Below are 15,789 nucleotides of genomic sequence, written 5' to 3'. Positions count from 1 at the left end.
TTTATTCCTTTGCTTAGAATGCTGAACTGCTGTAGTGCCTCTTGTTTTAATTTCTCCTCCTTACTGACTTTACCAAAAAAAATAAATTGTAATTCCACAGTCTGAGCTGGCTCCAGCAAGGTGCCGAAAACCCTCACTTCCCATGGACATCAGTGATGCTTGAGTGTGCTCAGCACCATGCAGAACTGAACTCACTAGCATTTGACAAAAAGGGGCTGATTCAGGAAAGAACTTGGGCGTATGCCGCACTCCCACAGTAGGACTTATGTGCATGCTTAAACTTAAGCACTTGCTTATGTGCATTCCTGCATCACGATTGTCCATTGGGTTTTGCGCTAGTGTAGTTCTATTAGTTTCATTGGAGGTACACCTAGTTTACACCGGAGTATGTGAGATTAAACATGAGCTTAAAAGCCTTGCCTGCAATATAGATGGTTATCCGTGACATAAGCAAGCGATAGTTTTATACTGATTGTTCAATCATGGACGGTGTGTGCCCGCACCGATGATGCTGAACCAATTGAAGGGCCCATTTTGCATTGCATGCACTTCGAGGCACAGTTTAATCTTGTCTGTGTCTGTTATATAACTTCCTGGAACCTTGAAAATAATATTGAATAATGCTTAGAATTGTACATCGTCAAAGCACAGGACGAAGAGTAACTAACCAATTCTCACCTCTCTCTAATGAGTGGCCTAGTTTTTCAGAGATGCGAAGTACCTGCTGCTCTCATTGACTTCACTAATAGAACTTGTGGTTGCTGTTCAGCTCCTCTGAAAATCAAGGACTCTCTCCATCGATTACAGTGGGTTTTGGATCAAGGTCTTACTGAGGTGTCCAAACATGTCTGACTCTCTCGGCAGCCTGACAACACGTGGGCTTAGTATCTCTGAATGATGGCACTTCTAGGGCATATGTAAACTCAAACCTCCATATCTTTTGCCCTCGGAAAAGGTCTATAAAGTGCTTGTGATGGGTTTCCCTCCCTCCACTGCCCATCCTATTTCTGAGCTCAGTTCAGCTATGTTGGCATTCGCGTCCCAGAGAAGCATTCAGCATGTAGCCAGCACATTGCACAGCTTCCTGTGTTTGTGTGGGCAGCCTGCCAGAAAGCAAGGGCATTCTCTCCTGGTGCTGGAGCTGTTGCTGGTGTTGCAGAAGAAAATGGAAATCTTGGTGCCATTCATCCCTGGGGTTAGTGAGACACTTTCCGGAGTGTCTTGATTATTTAATACCCTTTGTTTGCTGCCAGCGCTTTAAATCGAGCCCTCGGAGTCTAGTTTCCCCACCATATATCTTTGGTGCCTCAGTGCAAGACGCCAGTCCCCAGAAGGGAGCAGACATGATCTCCTTGGGTCCTCTTTGTCTTCTGAAGGAAATGGCTCTCTTTCCTTCCCCGAATCAGATTGTCCCCAAGTACTTAGCCAGCAAATAGGGAGAGGGAGCATTCCGAGTGGTTAAAGCACAGGACTGGGAGCCAGGTGATCGCTAGAGGATGGTTGGATTTTTATGTAAGGCTCTGGTTTGGGATATCTAGCTGTGGGACATACATGGCTCCCATGACTCTAATATCTGAGCACTTCCCATTCTTTAATATATTGATCCTCACTGCACCCTTATGAGGCAGGGCAGTGCTGTTACCACCATCATATAGATGAGGACCTGAGGCCCAGAGTGGTTAAGTGACTACTCACTTCTGGGCCTCTCTCTGCTTGTTTACCCATCTGTAAAATGGAGAGCACAATCCTCATAGGGATGTTAGGAGGCTTCTTTCATTCATATCTGTAAAGCAAAGCATCTTGAGATGGATGGCAATGGACAGTGTGATGATTGCTAGACTAGGTTACCTGCCCTCCCTAGAGTTTCAAAGCATCTCCTTAGGTAAAGCTACCATGGACACTGATAGTTCTCAATAGTGTCCGGTATGGTTGGGTACTTGGTATGGCCACTTCTGGGACATGTGTTGCCTCCTTGGCCTGTAACCTTCCATTGTGATAGACTATTGGGGTATGTACAGTACTGGGTCATAGCATGTTATTTTCTCTTCGTAACTTGTAGACCACACTGAGATAATGTACTGTACATGTCTGTTGGGTCGTGTAGCGTGTCCCACAGTTCCATCTAGGCTTGTTGGTTAATCATGTACGGCATATTTTTGGTATGTTTCTTCGTATACCAAAAGCAAACTGATACTCTGAGACTGAATGGTGTTAGTTTTAGGTCAAGAGGAGAACAAAAGATAGTCTTGATGAAAGAGCAGAATCTGTGTGTCTTCTATAGTAATCTGTGATGAGATGAGCACGCAACCTAGCTGACCATCTCAGCAGATAGCAGAATACTTAGTAGTGTTGCCAGGTGTCCAGTTTAACATCCAGTCGAAAAGGGACTCTGGTAGCTCTGGTCAGCACCGCTGACTGGGCCGTTAAAAGTCTGGTTGGTGGGGGACTGGCAGGCTCCCTACCCGGCTCCCTTGGGCTCACCGGAAACAGAAACATGTCCCTCAGCTCCTAGGAACGGGGACAGCCACGTAAGCTCTGTGCGCTGCCTCCACTTTGAGCCTTGGCTCCACATCTCCCATTGGCTGGGAACCGTAGCCAATGGGAGCCACGGGAACGGTGCCTGTGGGCAGAGGTAGTGCGTAGAACCACCTGGCCATACATCTTCCTAAGAGCCGAGGGACATGTCGCCAGTTCTAGGGAGCTGCCCAAGGTGAGCGCTGCCAGGTGCCGGCATCCTGAATCTTCTCCCAACCCCCCTGCCCCAGCTCGGAATCCCCTCCCACACAAACTCCTTGGATCCAGCCTGGAGCCCCCTTCTGCACCCCAAACCGCTCATTCCTGGCCCCACCCCAGAGCCCACACTCCTGGCCCAGAGCCCATATCCCCTCCCATGAGTGACTGAGTGAGGGTGGAGGAGAGCAAGCGACAGAGGGAGGAGGGGGTGGAGTGACCAGGGGGTGGGGCCTTGGGGAAGGGGTGGGGGCAGGGGGCAGGGCAAGAGTGTTTGGATTTGTGCAGTTAGAAAGTTGGCAACCCTAATAATTTGAGATTTAAAGATGTAGCATGCAAGAACAGAGTCCTACAAGCAAAATACACCACATTTTTACCTCCAGCATTTAACAAATGATTTTTCTCTAATTTACTTTAATGTAAATCTGGATTAACTGCTTTACAGTTGATATTGCAAACACAAGAAGAATCATGCCTGTTCTTCGGTAATTATCTGTTGGTCAGCATCTCTGTCTTGAAGTGTTTTTCCTTCTTTTGCCAGAAGGAATTAAAAAAAAAAAATCCATCTGACTCATGTTGGTGTCTTTTTTTAAAGTGTGCTGAACAAGATGCAGCTGCTAACAGTCTGACCTGTTTGACCTCGCTAGTCAATTAGAAAGGTACATGGTGATCAGCCCAATCTGAACAGATTAGGGAATTGGAACTGTAGCTCACTAAAAAGGTTGCTGTTGTAAGATACAAAATGGGATGCCACCAAGAGGGACTATTGATCTAGGGGGAGGAGGGTGTTGATGAAGGATGACTGTGTTAAAAAAGGATGATAGCTGGCCTGAGAAATTGCTTGCAATATTTGAGCTTTTCCTCCAAGTGCTGTCAGCAAGATACTGAAGAAGGGAGGAGAAAGTGGGTCAGTTAACAAACATGCTGATCTTGTGAGATAGCAGACAACTTTCGGTATCTGATGTTAACTGAGAGCAACTACTGCTGAGGCCATATTGTTTCTTTCGTTGCCAAGTGCCTCTTGTCTTTAATGAGGATTGTGACCCCCAACTCTCCACCCAGCACAGAAACAGGTTTCAGGGAGTCACCTTCACCCCTCTTTTCCTTATGGCTTGATGCGGGGGAGGCAGGTCTTGAACTTTTTGGACTCAAAACTCTTCTGTTGTAACATAGGGTCGCTGCATGGAAACGGCTGAGACCCACTGACCTAAGTTATAAGCTCTTCAGGGCAGAGACAGTGTTTGTACATCATCTAGTACAGGGGTCAGCAACCTTTCAGAAATGCTGTGCCGAGTCTTCATTTATTCAGTCTAATTTAAGGTTGCGTGTGCCAGTAATACATTTTAACGTTTTTAGAAGATCTCCTTCTATAAGTCTATATTATATAACTAAACTATTGTTGTATGTAAAGTAAATAAGGTTTTTAAAATGTTTAAGAAGCTTCATTTAAAATTAAAATGCAGAGGCTCCTCGACCGGTGGCCAGGACCTGGGCAGTGTGAGTGCTACTGAAAATCAGCTTGCGTGCCGCCTTCGGCACACGTGTCTACCCCTGATCTAGTACAATGGGGCCCCAATCCGTGACACTGGGACTTCTGGGAGCTATTGAAGAAATAATAAGACCACTTTGGAATTTCAGCAAGTGCAAACTGCAGTTTTCCACATTCATAGCAGCTCACAGGCCTGATTCTGCTTTCTGTTACATCAAGTTGGTGCTGTTTTGGAGGCAGTGGAATTGCAACAGCGTAGAACTGCTGCCCTAAAGTAGATTTGCAGGTCCTGACTCTCTCTCTCTGGGACCAGTTCTGGCCCCCATGAGAAATGAAAGTTGAGAGTTGTTCTCACTGAAATGTCTTCGTCAGTGTCAGGTCAAAAAAGTCTTTTGAAAGGATGCGAAAAGCTTTGTGGGGACACTTTTTTGCAAGATTAAAATTCCCATTCTGAATTTAAATTTTTCATGTATAGGTTGTTGTGTGTATTTTTTTTAAAGTGCCTACTTCCCCTTTTCCTGTGGAGAACAAGGGTTAGAAAGGGAAGGAAAAACAATTCCTGAAAGACACCCCTCCCCCTCCAAAAAAAAATTCAAATTGAAATGAATAACTCTTGTTTTGATTTTAAAAACAAATCCTGAAAAGTGGTTTTTCGTTTTTCTTCTTTTTTTTTAATGGGGAGAGGGAGAGGACAATCCCCCCCCCCCCCCGGCGACAATAGCTTTTTTTCAGTCAGCCTTAGCTGGAAGTGCCTCCATTAAATTAGTGGGGATGCTCTCGATTTCTGCTGGAATAGCTCACATCTGCACTGTGACCCTTCTCTGCCATCTATCCAAATACTCATCTGAGGGCACAATCTGGCCCTATGTGAAAGAAAAAAAACACAACAACCAGAGCAACATTTTTCATCGGCATTAGGCTTTCCTCCTGAGAAGAGAAGTTCCCTTTCTGAGCCAATTACGGATCTTCCAGATCCTCAGCTGGTGTAGACAGACTGAACTCCATTGATGTCAAAGGAGCTGTGCCAGGTTACACCTGAGGATCTGGTTCACTTATACTTAGTCCCTTTAATGCCTGATAGAAAGCAGCATTTACAGTTTACATAATTGAGCTGCTTTTTTAGAAGCAGCCTTTTTATGAGTCCCACTTAAAAAGTGTATAATTAGTTCAGTTTGGTTGGCCATTCAGGGTAGCCAACAAACTGAGAACACTGGGAACTAAACTGTACATTATGGAAGGTATAATGCAAGCAAAAAGCCCAGCGTGTGCCGGACCTGTGGCCTGAAACGTCACTTGCCTTAATTTATTTGTATCTTCTTGTTTTCCAGTTGCCTTGACCTGAGAGGTCCCTTGAATTTTTCAGTCCTGATATATCTAGAGACGAGGTCTGCCTTTTGTTATGTATGGCTCACGTTTCCAGAAATTGCTGATCTCTGTGGAACCTCAAGAGCTGTCTCATACACTAGCGTGTGTATATTCATAACTATTGCATCAAAGTTAATGGAGTTACACTAGCGTAAGAGGAAATTCAGGCTGAGCATAATGTATTGGAACAGTTTCTACTACTTCTCTTATAAATATGCTCGCAAGGGAGTGGATTTTAAGTCATGTCCTTTTCCAAATCATTGAAAGGTGATATGATGTCCTTTTTTTTTACTGTTGCCTGTTAAAGCTCTCACTTTATGCTCATAGTATGAAGTAGTCAGCAAGGTGATTTATGTACTGGGTTTCTCTGTCTAAGTCACTGAAGCCATGACTTTGATTTCTGGTAGGGTTGCATCATTCTTTGGAGGTAGATGGAGTCCCATGTAGTTGCAATGTGTCTGTCATTTGAAACACATCATTTTTAAAACAAAGCATCAGTCTATCCAAAGTAGCACGTTTGAAATTATATCGTGTGTACTTCCACATAGCTAAGAGTTTGCATGGTTAAATAAAAGTAAGCAGGCTGCCCTGGTGCAAGCAGGCTGCATGTGTATTGCTTGGCAACCTGATTTGTGAGCCCAACTAAAATGCTTTATCTTGTAACCCTGAGTCATGCAAATAATGCTTTCTTGTGTAAATCCCACAGAGGTGAGTTGAGTGGGTTTGCTCATGAGAGTGAGGCTTGCAAGACTGGGCTCAGTTTGCATGTAAATGTTCAAAATGTTGAAGAAAACAGACCTACAACCCCAAAAAGCCCAGACCTCCATGCTCAAAAATACAGGTGCATCATTTTGGGCTCACCCATCTGGAAGCTGCTTTGGAAAACATGAGCAGCATGTTCCATGAGTGTAGGAATTTGCACCAGTGAGCTTTGCCAAAATGTATTCCCTCCCTCCAGTGTAGTGCAACCTGCTGTGCACTGGGCTGCCGCCCTCCACCCCAGAGATGGCTGCATTTCCATGAGGCTGTGTGCACTGTAGTTTGTAGAACAAAACTAGAATGTTATAGGTACCCGGCTGGAAAGAAGATAGAAGTTATTAACAGGGAGGGTAATTAACCACTAGAACAATTTACAAGGGTTGTGGTGGATTCACTATCCTGGGCAATTTTAAAATAAAAGATTGGATGTTTTTCTAGAAGATCTGCTCTAGGAAACTTTCAGGGAAGTTCTCTGGCCTGTGTTACACAGGAGGTCAGACTAGATGAGTGCACTGGTCCCTTCGGGCCTTGGAGTCTGTGAAACCTGCAGTATTGTTATACTTTTCATTGTTTGACTTTCTTTCAAGCCCAGTCCTGCAGGTTGTATAAATATACGTACATGTTGTAGGATTTTAAAGTTAGCACCATTGCTCCATTCATTGCTGCTGTTTTGAATCCTCCCCCAGCCCTGGCCCCCAAAGCTTGTGAAAATAACATTTACAATAATATTTTTAACAGTTCCGTAGTATACAAAACTCCAGCACCCTGGCAAGTCGCCCAGAAACTTGTGGAAAGTTAATGCTGTTGACTCTTTAAAAGAGGAGAGTTTTTTCCGCTTGACTCCTTTTGCTTGTTAAGCTCTCCAGGCCCAATATGTTGCTCCCTGCTGCTTGGAAAACAAGGAAAGTCCCAATTTCAGCAAGGTTAGTTAGGGTGATTTTCTAACTAAGCCACATTTCGGAGGGACCAGAGATTTCTACGTTGGTTAATTACACCATCTCAGCGTATACACTGGCTAAGTTCAGCATGGAAAAAGAGGGTTAAGCTCCTCATGGAAATCTGTGGCCTGCATTCAGTCGTGCAGTAAATAATTATTTGTGTAGTTTGAGGCCTCGGTGTACTTGGTGCATGCCCCATCCCCACCCTCCAAGAGGAGATGGTCCCAGCCCTGAAAAGCTGCTGATCTAAATAAACAAGGGTGAGTGGGAAAGTATTGGTAGGAGAGATGCAAGTGGCATGCTATTGCAACATGTACTAGTTTGATGTAGGGGCCTGATTCTGTAGTATACAGAGTGCCACCTTCTCCCGTTGGCCTCAGTGGAAATGGATGGTACTTGTCCCCTCGTAGGAGACATCCTGCCCCTTGCAAAGTCAAGCACTGGGCGTGCAAAATGGTCAAGATTCTGATGTCAACTATAGTGCAAATCCATAGTTGCTGCATCTAAGCCAGTGTACCACCATTGTGAAGTTGTTTCTGGTTTACACTGAGAATTGAATCAGACCCTCCCATATTGCACCAGGGGCTGGAGAATGGTGGTTTACGACAACAGGGTCGCTGAAAAGCTGACCTTTCCCTGAGCTGGAGGAGGGCAGAGTTCACGTAACTGTTGCTTTGGCAGGAGGCATTTCTCCAAGGCTGGGTTACAGGCCAGTGGTTTGTCAGGTGTGCTGTAATACAGAGATTTACAGTGCAGGCAGCATTCACTGGGCATCAGAACAGTGGAGTGGGAGTCAGGATGCTCCCAGGTTACACAAATGCTCTCTGACTTTGGGTGAGAGGTTTAGGGAAATGCTGTTACATTTCACTGAGATACATTGGAATAGGAGAGATGTGTAAAAGGCCACTGTAAAATAGCAATATTGTGCTAAAAAACAGGGATTGGACACTCCACAACTGGGACAGCTAGTATGTATTGCTGGGAGTCTGGCAAAAAAGCAGAATTTGCAATCCAGTTCTAAGGGCATCCATTTTCATAGTTAAAAAAAATGTTGAAATAGAAAACATGAAACTCGTATATGTTTGCATTGGTATTTACTCCATTGCACGTGGATGCTGGCTTGTTATTGTAGGGTTGCTTGTAAGAAATAAACCGTGGGAGATTGGTGGTTTGTATTAGAGGAAGGACTATATAAAACATGCATGTAGTTTCTCAAAGTGAAAGGTCACATTTTCAGGCATTCATCCATATGAGTTACTTGCATGTGCAGGTGTTGTACAAATTACATGTTGGCATGGGCAGGTGTCCAGTTGTGTGTCTAGCTGCCCATTCAGACAGATGACGATGCTGTACACGCAATTGTGGTACTTGTGTGCACCAGCGAGGTGTACAACTTCATTTCTTTGCAAACAGAAGCAAAAAAGTAGGTCAATTTTTGCCCCTTTTCAGCTAAGAAGCGAATCCAGATCGCATTGAAGTCAGTTTGAGTCTTTCCATTGAATTCAGTGGGAGTTGGAGCAGGCCCTAAGGCAGGTCCGTTTATTTGAGACCAGTTCATTATTCTCTGGTAGAGATATTATGCTTCTCCATGTCCCTCTCTTACGTCTGTCTGTCTTGAAAGATTATAGAACATAACAGTTCTCGGTGGCTTTATAATCTCGGGTTAAACAGGGCTGTTGCTCAGATAGGAAGCAACAACAGCAAAGGAATAACACGTAGTGACACATGTAAATTACAGAGTATTTTGCTGCTTTCTTATCTGTCTCCCTTCCTGCTTGTTTCTCTCCAAATAGGTTGGGTAAATATCCTAGTGCTTGGCAGCATGAAGGTCCAAAGACTCAGATGTTTTTGAATGTATTATTTTTAGGTCAGATCTTGAAGTCACTCCTGTATCTTCCGTGGTTCTTTTAGGAGTTGTGATTTTTATAGCTCTTTTTTTAATCAACTTGATGCTCTCGGAGCTTTCAAAGCTCCTTTGTGTTACTAGTGGAGCATCTTTCCTAACAGATGATGCGTAAGGATCCAAAATAATTGTCTGTTGCCTGGCACCCAAACCTCCCATTGACTTTAATGGAAGTCAAGTATCAGAGGGTTAGCCGTGTTAATCTGGATCTGTAAAACCAGCAAAGAGTCCTGTGGCACCTTATAGACTAACAGACGTTTTGGAGCGTGAGCTTTCATGGGTGGATACCTGCTTCGTCAGACCTGACAAAGCAGGTATTCACCCACGAAAGCTCACGCTCCAATACGTCTGTTAGTCTATAAGGTGCCACAGGACTCTTTGCTGGTTTTAATGGAAGTGTTGCCTGTGCAAGGACTGAAGGATCAGACCCCTGGAAAAAAACTCTTCTATATATTTAGTGAGATGCTGATCAAATGGAAGTCTCTCTTGCATATTTTATCAAACTATCAAGGGCTAAAGCCTCTGGCCAAGATTTTTTTTAATTTAAGAAATAGCTATCTCAGGTTATGTCCCTAAATCCAGCAACTCCCAGTGAGGTTTGGGTATCTATCAGTTGACTTCAGTGGGAGCTACCTGGGTGTTAACTGTATCTACAAATTAGGTGTGTAAATGGTGTCTGTGGACTTAAAAGCATGGCTTTAGATACCTATGTACCTGATCTACTTCCATTTGGTCTGTAGGAAGTTTGCTGTTGACATAAACTAGAGCAGAATTTTGCCCTATGGGTTCAGTCTTGCCCTCTGTGAAATTCTCAGGGCTTACTACTGTGAACAGAGATCGTCGTATGCATTTGTTCCAGCTCTGACCAAATGCTTACATGCTGGATTAAAAAAAACATCAAGCTCAGTATTTGCCTAAGAGGGTTTGGGGACAACTGGAGATGGGTGGAGAGAGATATTAGGAGAGAGACTGGGAGAGGGAGTCTGGGACTGCTTTTAAAACGGTGTGTTCTCTCTCTGGCACAGTTTCCCTCCACATACGATCAGCTGCTCATATCCTGGCTTCCCCCTAGGAGGAGGCAACTGTAATAGGGGAAGATGGTCCAGTGGTTAAGCCAATAGGCTAGGATCTGGGAGACCTGAGTCCAGTTCCCTGCTCTGTCATGCAGTCCTTCCCAGTCATTTAGTCTCGGTGTCTCTCAGACACATATACCTCACAGGGATGTTGTGAGGATAACTACGTTAAATATGGTGAGGTGCTCTTATGCTACAGTGAGTATAATAGATAGGTAGTCTACACTTGGTGGAAGAGGGTTGCTTTGAGGCCTGTGGATGAGAAGTATGTTACAAAGTGGGTAGGTATCATTATGCCCATTTTACAGATGGGGGAAATGGAGACACAGCAAGGTGAGTAGCTAAAGTTTGTGTACAAAGTTGAGACTATATCTCTGGGGAGAGCAGAGAAGAGGAGTCTAGACTGCTTGTCCGATTCCTATCAAAATAAATTGCCTGCGTAAACAGTGCAAAAATGGAAACCTGTTTGATAAAGAGTGATCCAATCAAATATCTGAACCGATAGCTGTGTTGGAGTACACCTGTATATTCTGTCTCTATTATTATTGCAGGTGGACACTTGTGAGTGGAGGACGAGGCGTGAGTGTCCGTGACCAGTGGAATGGAGGCCTGATGTAAATGCAAACATGGGTAAGAAGTGGGTCCCACTGGAGCAATTGAGCCTTTCTCTAATAGGTTACTGTGGCTTGGTGTACCTGACAAAACAGCCCAGAGCAGGAGAATCTGCAGAAATGGAGGACTGGTTATGAGTCATATGTTCCCATCATGTGACCTCTGGAATCATTCCCTTCACCTGGGGAGGTGGGTTATACCTGGCACAGGTATGGCTGAGCTCCCCCCTTGCCAAAGGCTAGCTCACCAATGCCAAAATGGTCTAACTAATGTCGAGGAGTAGAGGTCCTAGGGCAAGGGTTCTCAAACTGTGGGTCGGGACCCCTCGGGGTCGTTAGGTTATTACGGGGGGGTCACGAGCTGTCAGCCCCCACCCCAATCCCCGCTTTGCCTCCAGCATTTACAATGGTGTTAAATTATATTAAAAAGTGTTTTTAATGTATAAGGGAGGTGGGGGTGTCACACTCAGAGGCTTGCTATGTGAAAGGGGTCGTCAGTACCAAGTTTGAGAACCACTGTCCTAGGAGTTAATGATTTGGCCTTTCATTTGTAAGTCTTCACTGTATAATCTAGTCCAGTACAGAACTGGGAGTGATTTGAAAATCATCAGGGCTGGTTGAAATTCGAAAAATGTTTCGTGTCTTCCTCTCATTTTGTCTCCTTCGCTCCCTTTCTCTCCTCCCTACCCCGTTTCCCCATTGGAGAAGAGAAGTAAAGGAGGGGAAAGGATCAAGCCCTGCCCCTTTTTAGCTTTTTCTGTCTTTTAGTTTTTGCCTTTTGTTCCCACAGGAAACATGGGGTTGGGAGAAGGCATTAGCTTTTAAGTAAAAAATGTTAAAGTGTGTGTGTGGGGGGGGGAGAACTGAGACACACATTTTAATTTTAAAAAGTTTCATGGTGTGTGGGGGAATTCAAACAAGTGAAAATGTTCATTCTTTGCTATATTAAAAGAAGTAGACACAAAAATGTTGACCGGCTGTAGTTGTGACTTTCTGATGATTTTTGTGTCGTAATTGGCCAGCTAGTTGACTGGTTCCCCTTTAATTGGAAGCTTGGAGAGGGAAGGTGTGGGCTAACCCTGGGGTTAGATTCCTCTTCCATGTGCAAATGTGCCTGGATTCCGTTTCCCCGTGGCCTTCAGCACTCCGTTGGGTGTTCCCTGCCTGTGGCTGTTTTGCTCTATCTGCCTGGGTCTGTGCACACCTCTCACGTATATGAACTTCATTATAACATAGATGCGCTGTCCACACAAAGGCAGTTAGAACTGCCAGGCTACAGTGGACAGGAACACAATGTGAGTGTAACTCTGGTCTCAGCGGCCCAGTTGTTTGGGCTAGATGGGTACAGGATGTGCAGTATATATTGCTGCCTCCCTGAGATGTTACTTTCGCTGCCCCATTCATTTCCCTCTGAGAGTCGCTAGACTAAAGGTGTTTACGTGAGGATGTAATGAAACTGCAGAGAGGGGAAGGGAAGATTAATGTTTAATCTACAGTGAGTGGGTGGTTTTTAGTCTACAGCAGGTGGGGTTTTAAAGAATAACTAGCAAACATATTGTGTATTACCCAGGATATGAGCATTGTGATTAGTCCCCAGCAGTGCTGCTTAACACAGCCACATCTCCAAAATCTTGCCCTGGATTTCCTTTCAATTTGAAAGAAACAACCACCCCAGATTCCTTACAAGGAAGATTGTTAGCACAAATGAGGCATTCGCAATGTGATCAATAACTCAGATTTCACCATGACCCCATTTTCCCTGGGGAGGTGCATCAAAGAAGTAGCATGACCCTGTAAATAGAGCAGAGAATGTGAAGTCTTTTGGCTTTGCCATGTACGTACTGTGTGACCTTGGGCATGTTACTTAACGTTTGTGCCCCATTTAGCTCCATGCTAATAATATTTGTGAAGAATGGAGAGTTACATAGACGGCACAATAAAAATCTGACGTATCATTAGTTATTAAAGTTTCAGAGGCATTTCAAAGAAGACAGTGTGGCCTAGCAGTTAGAGCAGGGCTTAGAGGACTTCCACTGGAAATGCACTTCTGTAACTCAGGCCAGAAATGTCTATATCCAGTTCTTGCCCCGGACAGGTCACTCAGGCTCTGATTCATCATTGCCCTATGACCCCTCCGCACCAGGTAGTGTAACCCACAGACTTCTTCTACAACTTTTTATTTTATGTTTGTTTGTTTTCAAGCCCAAAGAGTGGGGGAGAAGTAGTGGGGAGGGCACGTGACCATTAAAAGGTCCATACTGGGTCAGACCAAAGGTCCATCTAGCCCAGTATCCTGTCTACCGACAATGGCCAGTACCAGTCGCCCCAGAGGAAATGAACACAACAGGCAATCATCAAGTGATCCATCCTCTGTCGCCCATTCCCAGCTTCTGGCAAACCGAGTGCTAGCAATCTGGTTCCATTCTGGTTTAGGTGGAGCCCATCCTTTGTGTATAGGCTCCCCCTTTCCCAAAAGTTTCCCCAGTTCCTAATAAATCTAAATCCCTCCTCCCAACACCATTGTCTTAGCCACACATTGAGACCCTGCAGTTCTGCCTGTCTAACTGACCCTGTGTGTGGAACCAGAAGCATTTCAGAGAATGCTACCATGGAGGTCCTGGACTCTTACCTAGCAGCTAAATTGGCCTCCAGGGCCTCTCTCCTATCCTTCCCTATGTGATTGGTACCTACATGTACCACGACCACCAGCTGCTCCCCAGCACTACACATACCTCTATCTAGATGTCTCAAGAGATCCACAACCTTCACATCATGCAGGCAAGTCACCATGCGGTTCTCCCGGTCATTGCAAACCCAGCTATTTGTGGTGTCTAATGATCGAATCCCCCATAACTATTACCTGTCTCTTCCTAATCACTGGAGTTTCCTCCGCTGGAGAGAGATCCTCAGTGGGAGAGGCTGCCACATCATCATCTGGAAGGAGGGTCCCAATTATGGGATCGTTTCCCTCTGCTCCAGTTGGATGTTCTTCCCTAAGAATTTCATCCTCCTCAACAGCACAGAGGCTGTCAGACTGGGAGTGAAACTGTTCTACGATGTCCCAAAAAGTCTCATCTATGAACCTTTTTGTCTCCTGTAGTTCCTCCAGTTCAGCCACTCTGGTCTCCAGAGCCCGTGCACGGTCTCTGAGAGCCAGGTAATCATACATGCTGCATTGAGTGCAGTAAACTGTATAACCTCCACTCTGTTGCTGGTCTTCTGCCTGCATTCTCTTATTACTCCTGCAGCTTGCTCCTTTGTTGATGTTGTGTTTTTATGCGGGGGTGGTTTTGGTCTTCAGTTTAAAGAATGTTAAGTGTATCTAGCCCCCGTCATGCTCCTTCACAAAACTCATGTTAGCTGCTCCTGTTTGCTAGCTCCTCTGGTGGCTTAGGAGCTGCCCCCTTAAAGCCGTGATCTTCCTGAGTAGCCCTGGCCCTGGTTAAGGGTTGATGGGTGCTAAAGGGCCTAGGGATCAAAACCTCCTTGAGAAGCTCTCAGTCTTGCCTAGGAGGCCCTTAGCCTCAGCACATGGTTCCCCAAACAAACAGACCACATGGTATATTTCAGTCAAGCAGTAAGCACACGCACACACCCCAAAGTTACCCCAAGGGTCATGTAATTGCTCCTCCTTCACCTGGATAACTCCTTTTCAAAAATGTCATCCATCCCTTCCTACCACACCCCCCATTAACTGCGCCTGTTCACTAGCTCCATGGATTTTAGTTTGACTCCTCTGTCACTGCACATGGGCAGCACAGGGCAACCGCGTTAGAAGGTCCCAGAGACATCACAAGAAGGGGGAGTGATAGTTATTGAACATGCTTCATAGCCGTTTCTGAAGCTGTGAGGGTAGGTTTCTGTGGCGGGCAAGCAGTCTAGCACAGAGGTGGGCAAACTGCAGCCTGTGGGCCACATCCAGCCTGCGGGATCATCCTGCCCAGCTCTTACCTCCCGGCCTGGAGCTCAAGCCTCTTGCTCCTCCCGTGCAGCCTCAGCTCTCCGTGCTGCCAGCGCTGTGGGCGGGGGGGGAAGGGGGGGGGGCGGCTGTGAGCTCCTGCCGGGCAGCATGGCTGCGAGAGCCGCTGGCCTGCCCCGGTCCTTTAGACTGTAGCAGTGCGGCTGGCTCCGGTTGAGCAGTGTGGCTGTCGGTCCTGGTGCTCTGAGCGGCATGGTAAGGGGGCAGGGAGTGGGGGGTTGGATAAGGGGCAGAGGATCCCGGGGGACAGTCAGGAGACAGGGAGCAGGGGGGGTTGGATGGGGATGGGATCCCTGCGGGCCTGTTGGGGGCGGGGGTGTGGATAGGGGTCAGAGAGGGTTGGATGGGGGCGGTTAGGGACAGGGGACAGGGAGCTGGGGGGGAAGTTAGAGGTGGGAGGTCCTGGGAGGGGGCTGTCAGGGAACAAGTAGTTGTGGGGGGAGGTTGGATGAGAGGGATCTAAGGGGGGGCAGTCAGAGGGTGGGAAGTGGGAGAGGGCAGATAAGGGGCAGGGACCAGGCTGTTTGGAGGGGCATAGCCTTCCCTACCTGGCTCTCCATACAGTTTTGCAATCCCGATATGGCCCTCGGGCCAAAAAGTTTGCCCACTGCTGGGCTAGCAGGTTCCACACAGTCACTACCTGAGCAGACTGAGAAAGGGAGGTTACAGACATAGGTGTTGGAGACAGCCCTGCGGGCGCTGTGAGTGATCAGCAGGGCTGCTCTTAGGGATGGGCCACCCTGGTCACCATCTAGGGTGCCATGGTTGGGGGGGCCCTGTACAGCAGCGCAGAGCTGGCAGGGGAGCGCCGCAGACTTGTAGAGGCAACACTTGTAGGTGCCCAGATTTCTCCCTTCTTCCTTCCAGCGAGGTACAGGGGGAGCGGCGACACATAGATACTGCTCCCCCCCATTCTTCTGCATCCCCCAGGGGGTTGTGGGT

At 46.4% G+C, this 15,789-nt stretch overlaps 1 protein-coding gene across 3 annotated transcripts in view; it reads left to right on the top strand.

Annotated features, from left to right (window-relative positions):
• The window catches only part of LOC127045856 (mitogen-activated protein kinase kinase kinase 3-like), a 122,038-nt gene that overhangs the window by 15,237 nt on the left and 91,012 nt on the right, over positions 1-15,789 (top strand). For all 3 annotated transcript variants that reach the window (XM_050942600.1, XM_050942599.1, XM_050942598.1), the window contains exon 2: positions 10,809-10,887. In XM_050942600.1, the coding sequence (XP_050798557.1) occupies positions 10,884-10,887 (4 nt within the window). In that variant the 5' untranslated portion in view covers positions 10,809-10,883. The remainder of the gene's footprint in view (positions 1-10,808; positions 10,888-15,789) is intronic.

This window comes from Gopherus flavomarginatus, chromosome 2 (assembly GCF_025201925.1).
Source record: "Gopherus flavomarginatus isolate rGopFla2 chromosome 2, rGopFla2.mat.asm, whole genome shotgun sequence".
In the NCBI taxonomy this organism is placed as follows: domain Eukaryota; kingdom Metazoa; phylum Chordata; order Testudines; family Testudinidae; genus Gopherus; species Gopherus flavomarginatus.
The sequence above is the reverse complement of the archived record's forward strand: the minus strand, read 5'-3'. Positions and strand labels throughout refer to the sequence as shown.